The sequence below is a fragment of the Synchiropus splendidus genome, chromosome 18 (assembly GCF_027744825.2).
Source record: "Synchiropus splendidus isolate RoL2022-P1 chromosome 18, RoL_Sspl_1.0, whole genome shotgun sequence".
Lineage (NCBI taxonomy): Eukaryota > Metazoa > Chordata > Actinopteri > Syngnathiformes > Callionymidae > Synchiropus > Synchiropus splendidus.
Window position 1 is genome coordinate 12490761 of NC_071351.1, and position 12967 is coordinate 12503727.

Below are 12967 nucleotides of genomic sequence, written 5' to 3' on the forward strand. Positions count from 1 at the left end.
GTGTGGTGTGTGATATTTATTATATGTGTATGCCCCAAAAGGAAGTGCCCGTGACTGGAATTCATCCGAAACGTGGGGGGTTCCACTCACCTCTGGCTGACATCCCCCCTGGGTCAACAACCACTGTAGACAGGGCAGGTTACCGGTGGCTGCTGCGTCATGCGCCGGACTCGCTCCATTGTTGGCGAGACTGTTCCCCGGTAACCCTGCCTCCTCCACCAGGAACCGCAGACACGTTAGTTTCCCGGCCCTGGCTGCGTGGTGCACCGGAGTGGCACCGAGGACATCCTTCACGTCACTCGTCAACGCTTTCGCTGCCAGTTGCGCCTTCAAGGTTTGGATGTCTCCTTGTCTGGCGGCCAGCAGCGTCCTGTCCCCCTCCACCACCATGACGCCACACGCTGCACCCCTCTACTCCTCAAACGGTCTACTCCGTACGATTCACCGAGTTGATCCACTCAGCATTGCACTTTTCAAGCCTCAGTTCATCTCATTCATCCGATTATTTCAAGAGGAACGCGATGCCAATTGGTCGGTGCGTACAAATTTACGCGCGGCGCATTGTCGCGCTATTTAAGAGCATTGTTCGAGCAAGCACAACGAACCGTGTTCCTCTGTCGCTCAGCTTAATCGCGTCGTCCCTCCTGGAAGTTGGCGCACCTGTTGCGCGTGGCAGATATTGCGCGTAGTAAGTCTTAAATTTTCACTCGTTGGATCCCAATGCGCATCATGTGCTTCTGGGAATATTCCACGGTGTTTTTCTTCCAATAGCAGATGGCGACATGGGACTGAGCGCCTGTTAAATAATCCAACAGGGGGAGGATCAGTGAGCCTGTTACGGGTTGTTTCTCTCTGGAAATCGGCTCACAAGTTAAAGGGGCAGTACGAATATAATTAAAACTGAAAGAGTGGTCTCTAAAGATCGTTACGTAAGAGTCAGTGTTCAGGCTTGAAGAGATGAGACAGGAGGATCAATGACCAGATGGGGTATTCATCCTCAGGTGAATTACCACAGCATGTCTTCAGCGCTCACTCCGCACTTCCACCTGCTGGCTCTGAGAGATATTGAATGTATTGTATTGTGTCACATTATCCGCGTAAGACACCGGAAATTTATTCATTTATAAACTGACATTTTAGTCATTAAAAATTGCAGCGAAAAGAAACATTAAACATGAGGATGAAGTTTGCCTGTTATAATCTGATTTCATCATGTTATTTGTTATTTTTATTTGTCATAAACTTAAATCATAATTCAAACATGCATCATATCGTCACAACCAACACACCCGTGTTACTGACAAACGTGAAATAGTTCTATTTGCTATTTAAAAAATATGGGTTTATAACAGAATGAAAGCGTTGCTTCATTTGAAATATGCCGTGCAGTCATTTTGTAATACACATTATTGGCCAAACGGGGGCAGGACAACCTCAGGTGATCCGTTTGGACACAGGTGTTCCGCGTCTCAAAACACGTCAGTGAGGCGCCTGTTGTTTTAAACGAGTACAATCAACCAGGAATATTGCAGGAATAGCCAAAGATCCACATTGTTTACATGTCTATCGGTGAAGAATCTAAACAATGTTAAGGCTGATTTGTGTTGTAAATCAGCATTTGTACGGAATTCTGACTTTAAGAAAATAAATTTCGCACCCGCCTATGAGTTACGTTTATTTGTCATTATCGGATTGTTTGACATTTTTCTCATTTTTAAATAAAAAACTTCGCAAATTATAATAATAATAATAATAATAATAATAATAATGATAATAATAATGAAAATAGATGGCACTCACAATGGAAAGGGAACGATCGATGCAAAATGTTCATCGATTTTAAGACTTGAATCATTGGCAGCTGCAGCAGAGAATAGTATATTTCTACAATAAAATGTCTGTTTATTTTATTTCATATATATATATATATATATATATATATATATATATATATATATATATATATATATTTATTTATTTTAGTATCAAATAACCTCCAAGTTCATTACTTTTACCCGTATTTAGCATCCAAGGAGGCGTGTTGTGGTTGTCAGGTTAACGCTAATCGGCGTCTTCCGTCTGTTTCCGCCGTCGCGCTGATTCATGACGAGTCTCAGCTGGGTGGGCTCGTGGCTGCACCAGAGGAGAAAGGGAGGGGGCCGGAGTGAAGACTCGTGCTTGACGCGTGCCTCTCAGGTCCATCTGGTGCACGAGTCCAACTGTCATGTACACCGCGCGCAAATTTCGAAAAAGGAGGGGCAATTCCCTGAGGGTCGTGTCTGTAATTGAAGACCCTCAGGGACAATGAAAACACTTAACGTGAGAAAAATTCAACTCACTCGTCCAGCCTCGTGTTCTGTCACTCTATTATTATCGTTTCACTGAACGCACAAAAAGCGATTTCATCGAACAAACCAAAACTAATAAATGACGCGAAGACACGTAATACTTATGCGAATATATTTATATACATAAATTTGGATCCCTTCTCGTAATCCTTTTTCATGCTCAGTAAAGTTTATCGTTTTTTTCGATTTCATAGAAACATAACCATCAAAGTATATAGAGCAACTTATATAATAATGACATTTTAAAAAGAAAATAGTGTGTGATATATTTCAGAGGTATTTATAAGATAAGATATAACGTATAATAATATTTATTTTTCATATCGAGCTTTGGTGGATAACTGCATTTCATTTCACTTTTGAAATATACGTTTGTAAAAGTCAAAATAATAGACGCTAGTTTTTCTATGATGCACACTGCTATATATATATATATATATATATATATAGTGGCCTGCCTCTTTTATTTTATATTTCAAGACCAACTGTGTGCGCTTAGCGCGCAGCTGCAGCTTCGAATCTCCTGAAGATGAGAGCAGGTTTCTAATCTGTCCAAGCGGGTCGGAGTCTTTTCCCAGGGCTCGTTACTAACGCCCCCTCCTCTTTATCGAGATGGGAGAATAGATCTCCATTGAATTGGAAAAAAAAGCTGCTAACGGTTTTCCAGCGAAGCCTGGGAACATTCACGATTTCTTGCACGCGTCAGACGCACGACAGTTATTCAAATGCGGGTGGGTAACTGTGGCGTGGGCCCCCTTCTTTTGTCCCGACACATCTGCTGCTGCAGCCGCGGGAACATTCAAAAACCAGGACTTGTGGGGATCAAGTTCACAATGCCAGTCCTGGCAGCAGAACAAAACCTGTGACCCTCTTGTAGAAGACGACTAACAATTTATTTCACAAAAAATATATATATTTCACAGATGAGAAGAAAAAAAAAGAGACCACACAAGAACACTTTATTGACATGGGGAAATGAGACAGACACAAGGAAGATAATTTTATTATTCATGTCAATCATCACTTCAACACACCCTTCATGATGTTTTTAATTCGTTCTCGGTGACCCATTTTCCATTGTCTTCCGTTCCTTTGTCTTTTCATTCTTACATGCTGTAAACATACCGTCTGGATTATTATTTTAAAATATTTTAACAGCTGTTTAGAATGTCACAGATCCATGACATGGATGATTATATTGCTCACCATATTTAATAATTAACAAGTGGTCAGGCAGGGTAACTAATATGACTTACACACAAGCGCAGTCGCATAGAAATAGAATAGAAATTGCACGTCAAAATGAATTAGTTTATTACTTCAAAATATGAGGGTCTATTTTTTGTCATTCATAAATAATATGAATAACAAAGGTCAACCAAACTCTTTATGAAGGATTAACCACGACAGAAAATTCACTTCATGAGGGGATCTTTAAATTATCATTATACATTTGCATGTGAAATATTGAATTTATTTGGGCCAAATCTGTTCAGTAAGGCGGCACACAGTTTGATGCCATGAATAACTTTTGATGAATAAAGTGAACTGCCCTCATGAGAAAAAAACAAACAAGTAAAACTCATAAACTAATATGTTAACGCCAAACTTATATGTCGCTGGAGAAAGGTCAACCCTCTTCAGATTTAAAAAATCTTCTCTCCACTTGCAGTTTGAGAAGTGAGGTCGAATGTAAACACTGAACGCCTTAATTTCTGCATGCAATATTTGTGTCTTGGCATGAAAGCCCTTTTGTATCTTGACATTTCAATTTCAAGTGTATCCTCAATATTTTCTTTAAGTACCTTAAAAACCATATTGCAATATATTAGTTACAAGTTGATTAATGGGTTACATTTGATAAATAAACTCAATTAACTGTGTTAATACTTAACATCCAAAATATCTTTGGGTTTCTTTCTGTCACATATTTTCCGTGTCCTTAAATTCTGAATGCTGATGTTTGTTTCATTCCAAAGCTTGACTCAATCATATTTAGTGGCTTAAAGTTTAAGCTATGTTGCAGATCCTTTCTAGATTTCAGTGTTTCAGCTATTTCAACAGTCACCACAGCCTTCCTCTAAGCTTTTTGTTGAAGAAATAGCTTGCCTTTTGTATTGTTTGAGAGGCCTGTGCAGATGTTTTCAGCCTTGTGTCACCTGTCACACTGTGCTCTTTCGAACTGGCCGTCCAGTCTTGACGAGTCCCCCACAGAGATTCAGCCATCCGTGACCTGCGGTGAGAAGTTCTCTGGTCAGACTTTCTCACACTCACACCTATCAACTGCAGAACTTGTGACATACACTCGATGAATGACATGGAAAGAGCATCACTCTGGATACAAATGTACATTTAGTCTGCAACAAAGAGCAAGTCACTACATATCAAATAGATAAATATATATAATATGGAGCGCCACTTATCACCTAAAAGTTATCGATATATTTACGTATATTTTTATGTTTAAGCCACAAACCTCAACAAGCAGATGATAACACTTGTGCAACTATGGATGATAACATGTTATTAATGTCGAAATGCCTTAAAAATACATCACAATATGACGTAATTACAGAAACATACCAGCGTGGGCGTGTGTTGGTGGCAGCAGCGTGTTCCTCGTGCGCTCTGATCGGTGTCTGCCGTCATATTGACCGCCCTTTTGCTGCACGAGGTTTCAGCCTCGGTGACAGTGTGACGCCATGGAGTTGTCACGGAGGCCACGCCCCCAGTCAAGTGTTCATCTAAGCAGAAATAACAGGGATAACAGTACATTATATAAACGCTGTTAAAATTATGGATTGTTTGATAATCTCTCTCGTGATATAATTTAGTAATTGAATTTAAAAAAAAAAAGGAAATGCTCTGAAAATAAAGCATATAATATAATTATACCACTAAGAAAAAGAAAGAAAGTAAGAAAAATAAATATTTTTATCCTTCCTAAATGGCAAACAACTGCTCAAATTCAACACATTTCTATTTCACATTTAGAACTGCTCTCATTCTGTAATATAATTCTGTATAATTCCATTAACCATGACAGTGATGGTAGAAATATTGTAGACAAACAAGTGATATAAATCTGACTGTGTAAATATAATTATATGGTTATTTGTATGATGGTTATATTTCGAATGGTTCGACACTTCTCAAATTAACAACGTGAGCGACTTAAAATCTTCTTTGTTATCCACGACGGTCAAATGCATATATATATATATATACAATCTGATTGAGAATCTGAGAAAAATATGCACTAAAATTGTATGAATTGTATAAGTAAAGAAGCAAACGGTGCTTGATCAAGTAGACATTTCATTTACTTAAATTAAATGGTATAAAATCAAAACGCAATATCTTAAACCATATTTATGGCACTGCACTTCATATTTGCTTATATTTCACATGATAATCTGCCACTATTGTGTGCATGTGCGTGTCTAAGTACACAATAATTGATGGAAAGAAACAGCTGCTGCCTTTGTCTCTGACTCGTGCAGTCCTCGTGCTCCTGATAAGAAACCAAACCCCCCCCTCCAGAGAAATCCAATATTTAAAAATCGCGCCAACAGCCTGCCCGTGCTGGTGTCTGGTTCCCTTCAGGCCGAATATGGTCCTGTGAGTTGCCATCACTGATGCGCACATGACGCACCGAGGTGACGCCACTTGATTTATTTTAAACAACTTGAAAGAGTAAACATGCGCCACCTGATGTGAGCATCGTCTTGGAAGGTGGCTTGGCTTTTGGCGTCATGAGCGTCTGTGTTTTTTATTCCCTTTCTGTCTGAGACGGTCGTCTGATGTGTGCCGATTACGCACGGAATGGTTACGCGACAAAGGACGCTACAACATCGAAATTAATAAGCACAGCAAACTGTTCAGTGTTAAGTAAAATACAGCAGACCCTGAACCAATTGAACAATAAATTGAGGCTTAAATGTTGAACTTATTCACACACACACAGTTCATATAGGCTTCAACATAGACGCATTATGTCATAAGGATAAAAAGAGTCTATTCAATTGTCTGGAAAGCAAATGTGTAAACATCTAACAAAGCCCCAGATTATTCGAACGATGAGGAAAAAACGTACTTCACAACATGAAATGTGTTTTATAGATGCGTGTTTACTCATCCAGGATGCTGTAAATGTGCGTGTCGCAGAAAATAAAAAAAAAAAAACTTCTTGCGCAGCAGATGCTGGATGAACATGGCGTTGATTTGGGCTTGGGAAGCTTCTTTGCAAATGTTGATAGGTTTTCATGATGCTTCCCTCGAGAGCTGTGAGTTGAAAATGACGCTTCAAGTAAACAATTCGAATTTACGCACGAGATTTCTGCAAGTCATTATGATGCCTTGCATACGAATTATACTCGTCTTAAAGCCATTTTTGTTGACAAAGATAAAATTCAGAACTTCAATTGTGTCATTTTGATGTTTTTAGCATGGAATAATAACATATTGGACGCATAAAACGGAACGAGGCAAGATGAATAATGAAGATCATTTCATAGTGTTGGGTATTATGGGTTTAAGACCTGCTGGAATTAATAGTTTTTGATGGCAGAACCAGGTTTGAACCATTTAAATTTGGACACCTGCACTACTAAGCTATTATTTTTATTGGATTGGTGTCAAACTGTCATAAATCAAGACGTGGAGTGGGACCCAAGTGCAGTGATGAAAGTCACAGGAGGCAGGTGCGAGTTAAATACAATAGTTTTAATCACTAACAACAATAAAACCAGAACAGAAAGCGTAACTGGACCGGGAGAAACAAAGCGAAGAGAGAATGTCCAAAATCAAGGGGTCACCAAACTAGGAGAAGTCCATAAACATGAATAAGAGTCCAACAGAAAGCATCACCGAACCGGAAGAATCAAACAAACTTAAATCTGGGAACAGAGATTAAAAAAAAACCCACAATTAACAGAAATAGCAAAATCACAGAACAAACCAGGAAACACATGGAAACAGAGGGAGGAAACAGAACTATAACTCAGGCACCAGGGTTTCAGAAAAGTAATCACAATAAGCTAGCTAGCGCACAGAAAGCGAACGGACGAAGAGATTGGCACCAGTCATGTGCCAGAGGAACAGGAAGAAAGGAGGGAGAAAGCAAAAACAGGACTCAAGTGACCAAAATAAAAGCAGAATCATGACACTATCCACCCGATGTGACTGCAATCCCCCCATTGAATGGATGTTTTCCCATGGTGATCACCCATTCATATGAGCCAGTAGACTCCTACCATGTCTACTGGTTGGTATAGCATGTTGTTATCACCTCAGTCAATGGAGATCCCTTAGACACCGATATACTCCTCTGGCTCCGTCTCACGCGGCAGGTGATGGTCACTAAAGTGTGTGAAAAAGTGGTGACCCTGCCCCATGACTAGTGTAGATGCCCACACAACAAACCCTTTCTCCACCTGTTGTTTGTTGGTTGTGACTGCATCAGACCACTTTTTTAGCCTCCTCTAAAGCGATTACCATTCCGTTTTCTCATAGTGAGAAAACGATGGCTCCATTTGAAAAGCAGTTCTCTCTCAGATCAATGGTTTGATGAATCTGTTAACAGGACATCATGGCTACATCCACTGACTTTGGTCCCTCTGATATTGAGAGTCATTGGTTCCTCACTGTGTATCTGATTGACGAACAAGGTCCTTTAAGGTGGTCAAGATGGCTGACTGCATGCCATGAGATGAGGAAAGTGGTTGTCAGAACGTGTTCATCTGAGTCTCTCTCTCTCAATTTAACCACTAACAATTGGACTTGAATCATGGTTGTGTTCCATTTTAAGGCTAGAGTTCTTCCTGTTTGTCTCAGGGAATGATGACCTGAGAGTTCAAAATGACGATTCATTGACAGTGGAAGGTCTCAACGGAACTGACTCAGCAAATCCACCTTCTCCCACCAGTATCCCTCCTGGCAAATTTCACAAAAACCCTTGCCCCGGCACCTGACCTCCTGTAAATGAGAAATCCCACACTATGAAAGAGATACCTCTAAATCTGACATCTGAACAAGTTGATCGACATCTCCCGTCATGACCAACATCCAGATTTCTTGATGTCCTGAGGTACAGCTCGCTACCTGCCCATCTTCTTCTTTTCAACTTCTCTAACTCTATCTTGTGAGACGTTTCTCAGCATTGAGGAACATAAATTAAAGTCCATTAGTCCTAGTCTCCCATTGTTTTACAATGGAATGATACAAAAGTTAGAGTCATATTTTGCATTACAGAACGTATGTACGGCTTAGTGTTTGAACATATGGATCACCATTAGATGTTAGCTCATACTCTCATTGCACAGGATGCAATATATTTCTTGCTCATATGACCAACTAGTGAAGCATTTGGGTCCCAGCAGTGAGCCCTGTGACTCCCCATAATCTATTGCCTTTTATTCCAACTTTAATCTTTGTATCCATCCTTGTGCTTGTCCTCTCATTTGGCCTCAGATCTTTGAGATATAAATGTCCTGATATATTTGGTGACAATACACAGCTATATTTTTGTCAATCCATTAATATGGAAATTTGAAATTGAAAATACCTGCATTTAACCGGATATATGTTCATCAGGTTAAAAATTTATTAAAGCACACACTATCTATGGTTAAAATACAAGCTTCTCTGCAGAGATGAATGGAGAACAAGATGGATAAAAATCACTGAATTGAAAAGGATTTATGCTGCTTGGAGTGAAACTTAATATAAAATTGATGTTAGAATCCTTCATGTTCAAAAGCTAATAAACCCAAAACGTTATTTCAATTCGAATCAAATAATGAATTGAATAACAAAAATGAAACGTAATAACAAACATCAAAAACATAATTTGTTAAAACACGTTCTCAATTTTGATAATAAACGAATATACACGTTATTTTATTAAGGTTTTATTGAACAATGTGAGAAATAATGAACACTAAATTGTCGAGTGAAAGAGGGGGGCTTTGTTGAAAGAGATGCTCGGTGGTTGTTTTCAACATCCCACAGATGTTCCAGCATCCAAACAATGTTGGCGTAGATTTTGGCTTGGGATGCTTAACTTGGTGATGTGACGAAGCCGAAATTTAAATATTGCTGAAATATTGTCTCGAAGCTTTCGTGCGTCTGGAAGGGGACGATCACTGTCTGTCCAACCTTTTGTTTACGCCTCAACAGCGCTCCAGCGCATGCGCTCATGTGCGCGTGGACTGGCTCGTGTCAGTCTCATGCCGCCTTGGTTGACAAATAAGTCAACAAAAAATACAGCAAAGCGTCAGAAAACCTGTGGATGGATGTATTTATTGTGTCTTCATATGGTTTAGTGTCGGTAAGTCTGTTTTTAAAATCGAATTGAACTTTTTTTTTGGAGTTTGGTGAGAGCGCGGGGCCTTCCAGTACAACACAACAAAAATGTGAACGTTTACAGCGATGTTTTAAGCAACATTATTCTTTTCACAAACAGCTGCATGAAAGTCAAAACTTTTGTCAATGCTTTGTGGAGAACTTTCTTGCATCAAAGTCCCTCAACAAAAGCTCCCTATGCTCTCAGCTTGCACAGATGGAAACCCACGCCAAAAGTGGGACAAAAAAAACCCCTAACCGAAGCCCCTCTTTGAATGTTCCTAAAAAAAAAGGACCCGTTCCCATACTCTTGTCGGTGGCAGTTATTCTGGCCCCCTGGGAGAGGACGCGTGCAAGAGCGCACATCATGCGCTCTGAAGAAAATAAAGGAAATGTGAAACCGATCAGCAGTTTGTGCCACCGTTTCTGTGTCCTAAAATGACTGGATTCAAGAGTTTTTGTATGTGTAAATAAACACATTTTCACACATTAATATGCCAGTATTTTATGTCTATTCGTTGTGCGTAAAATGTTGGCGCAACATTTTTTCAGTTGTGAAATTACGTTAAAATCTTATTTAATACTATCCTCGTTCTCGATTTAACTATTAAAAAAAATTGAATTCGAAGTGAAACGAAGCTCGTCGCTGGTGCGCAGGGGCTGCTGTCGGGATGCTGATGGGAGAGGGAGTCTGGAGTGTGGGGGTTGGGTTGATGTGGTGGCAAGAATGAGCTGAGGCGCCCATCTGTTGCACAGTTTTGGCGCGTGCCGAACGCGTGAATCAAGATCCACGCTGCACCACTAGATTGGGGGATCGAGATGGAAACATTGTGGTAATTTTAAAGGCAAGCACGACGATAATTCTAAAAGGGGAATTATATTTTCACCACATGATTTGTTTCTAACTTTCTGAGCTCTTGTAGACTTCAAGTGAGGCAAACGGGGGGCGTTTTTGGACATGATCTCTGACTCGAACATTGCGTGATTCTTTGTGCATCACATCACAATACCCCTGGTCCCCACCCCCACTCACGGGGCCCCTCCCATTTTCCACTCCTTCACGGCCACCACAGGTAAACGCCGTGCTGTCGGAGTTGGAAACAAGCTGCTCATAATTTAGAAGCAGATGTTAAACCCAGACGTAGATGGCGTGGCTTGGGTATGTGCTTTATTAATTTTGAGGGAATAGATGATAGTGCTGTCACTCCAGACCCTCATCTGTTTGCCTTGTGTTTTTTGTTTGGGGTGTTTGCAGAATTTCATGAAATATTAATGAAGGAGTTTGCGGTTGATATATTTGAAAGTAAAAATACGTAGTCAACGATTACATTTTAACAAATAATAAAACATACAGAATCCATAAAAGATCGAATGCAACAGCGGCGTGTAAAACAACAACTTCATAACAATAAAATAAAGTAAATAAATTGATTTAAAACGTCCATGAATTCATTATTAACGTTGGTTTAGACTGAAACCTTTAAACTCGTGTCTTTAAAATCTAAACATTGTGTATTTTTAGACACTCACTCAATGTGATTAATCTAAATCTCACCAAATATGGCAACTGTGTGCGCAGTTTGCATCATCTATGCGTTTTAAAACGCAAAAAATAACCTCACCAAAATCCACATACCAACAGTAGCAGGTATCATGACCACAGATGGTCCAGGCTGGAGCCCCTCTCATCTCCCTAAGGGCCTCGCCCCCCTCCAGTCACTCAAACCCCTGGTGGCTTGTGTCCCCTCCCCTTTGACGCGCTGCAGACACATAAATAGGAGGAGGCTCGGCTCTGCGCTACACACTTCAGCCTTGAAGCTCCAAGAGCGAACAACTACTTCCAAACAAGCACAAAAATAAGAATGAGTCCCAGCATTTCTACTGAGGCCACTCAGCCTCCAGCTGCCCGGTCCACTGTGGCCCAGAGGAAACAAGCTCACGAACTGAGAAAGGTAAGAAGAGAAGACAAGCTTCGTCCATGCGCTTCATGTTGAATTGTGGCTTAACGGTCCCTGTTTCTTCCAGACGCTCAAACCCTTGTTGGAGAAGAGAAGGCGCGCTCGCATCAACGACAGTCTCGGTCACCTGAAAAGTCTGATTCTGCCTCTTGTGGGCAAAGACAACGCTCGCTACTCCAAACTGGAGAAAGCTGACATTCTGGAAATGACTGTGCGCTTCCTCAGAGATCTCCCATCCACACCCGCTAAAGGTGAGCATCATCTTCCGCGCAGCTTTATTTACTGTTTATGTCCGCATGAACTTTGTAAAAGATTGTAAATGCATCTATCTAATGAGATATTTTTCCTCCAGACGCAACAGACAGCTACAGAGAAGGCTACAAAGCCTGCCTGCAGCGCGTGTCCGCCCTGCTCCCGCAAACAAACCTGGATCAGGAGGCATGCCAGCGCGTCAACGACTTCGTCCAGAGATCCATGTCCTCCACAGTCACCCCTGCGTGTCTGAACTGCTGCGCCCAGACCTCCAGAACCTTCCCTCAGATCCAGCAAAGACTCATAACCCTCAAGTCTAGCCTGAGCTCCAGACTGGAGCTCCAGTCTCGGGGCGGCAGTAGTGCCGTGGCGCCGGCAAGAGCGCAGCCAGTGCCACAGGCGGTCACTGACGCCATGTGGAGACCCTGGTAGCCGAGAAAGACTCACCCTCTGTGTTATTTATTTCGTCATGTAATTTAACCACTTTGTATTCCAATTGATTTCGACGAAGAATATTTGGAATAGTTGCTTTGATTCAGCATTTAGCTCATTTTGCGCACAGATCTTTATGAAACTGTCAGAGCTTTTAAAACGCAATCCTCTTTGGGGTTTCAAAGACATGGGTTGTAGACAACACTTTTGTAAAACCCCACGGGTTATTTTTGTTCGAGGTTTGCACGCAGTGACTTCAATGTATTTTGGTCTGTGCAAAATAACTGTAAACACCATGTGTTAAATATGATTTCTTGACTCCGTGACACTTTTTGTTTGTCATTGTGATGAGTTTTCAATAAATAGCCTTTCTTGCGAAATGTATGTGCAATGTGTGTATTTTCTAATCTTGCACTGTGGTTTGAGAATATTAATGGCCGGATTTGGGGGGTAAAGGAAGTGAAAAAGGCGCGCAGTCTCATAAAGAAGCGACAGGTCAGTGCGCGTCTATTGAAGCTGCGCAGCTGCTCCATTGTTACCTCTCTCAGGCGCCTCCGCTGTTTTACCGCCAAATCCGTGGGAAGAGGCTGCACAAAAAAGCACAAAAGTATTCGGAGAAACGTCAACCCCCGT

General features: G+C 40.9%; 2 protein-coding genes and 1 long non-coding RNA gene across 5 annotated transcripts in view; 1 reads left to right on the plus strand and 2 right to left on the minus strand.

Moving 5' to 3' along the window:
• Positions 1-811, minus strand: part of espn (espin) — a 28178-nt gene extending 27367 nt beyond the window's left edge. For 2 of the 3 annotated variants that reach the window (XM_053848328.1, XM_053848326.1), the window contains exon 1: positions 91-811. In XM_053848328.1, coding sequence (XP_053704303.1) covers positions 91-390 — 300 coding nt within the window. In that variant the 5' untranslated portion in view covers positions 391-811. The remainder of the gene's footprint in view (positions 1-90) is intronic. The other variant, XM_053848327.1, reaches the window with a different exon arrangement.
• A 2472-nt stretch (positions 812-3283) lies between these two features.
• LOC128750023 (uncharacterized) lies at positions 3284-6622 on the minus strand. The gene is made up of 3 exons (XR_008413007.1): positions 6445-6622; positions 4932-5092; positions 3284-4581 (listed from the first exon to the last, which is right to left on the minus strand). It is a non-coding gene; the product is annotated as an uncharacterized LOC128750023 (long non-coding RNA).
• A 4880-nt stretch (positions 6623-11502) lies between these two features.
• On the plus strand, positions 11503-12531 carry LOC128749981 (transcription factor HES-2-like). The gene is made up of 3 exons (XM_053850043.1): positions 11503-11644; positions 11718-11901; positions 12003-12531. Exons 1-3 carry the CDS (start codon positions 11555-11557, stop codon positions 12332-12334), a joined length of 606 nt encoding a protein of 201 aa, XP_053706018.1. The 5' UTR covers positions 11503-11554; the 3' UTR covers positions 12335-12531.
• The last annotated feature ends 436 nt before the right edge of the window (positions 12532-12967 follow it).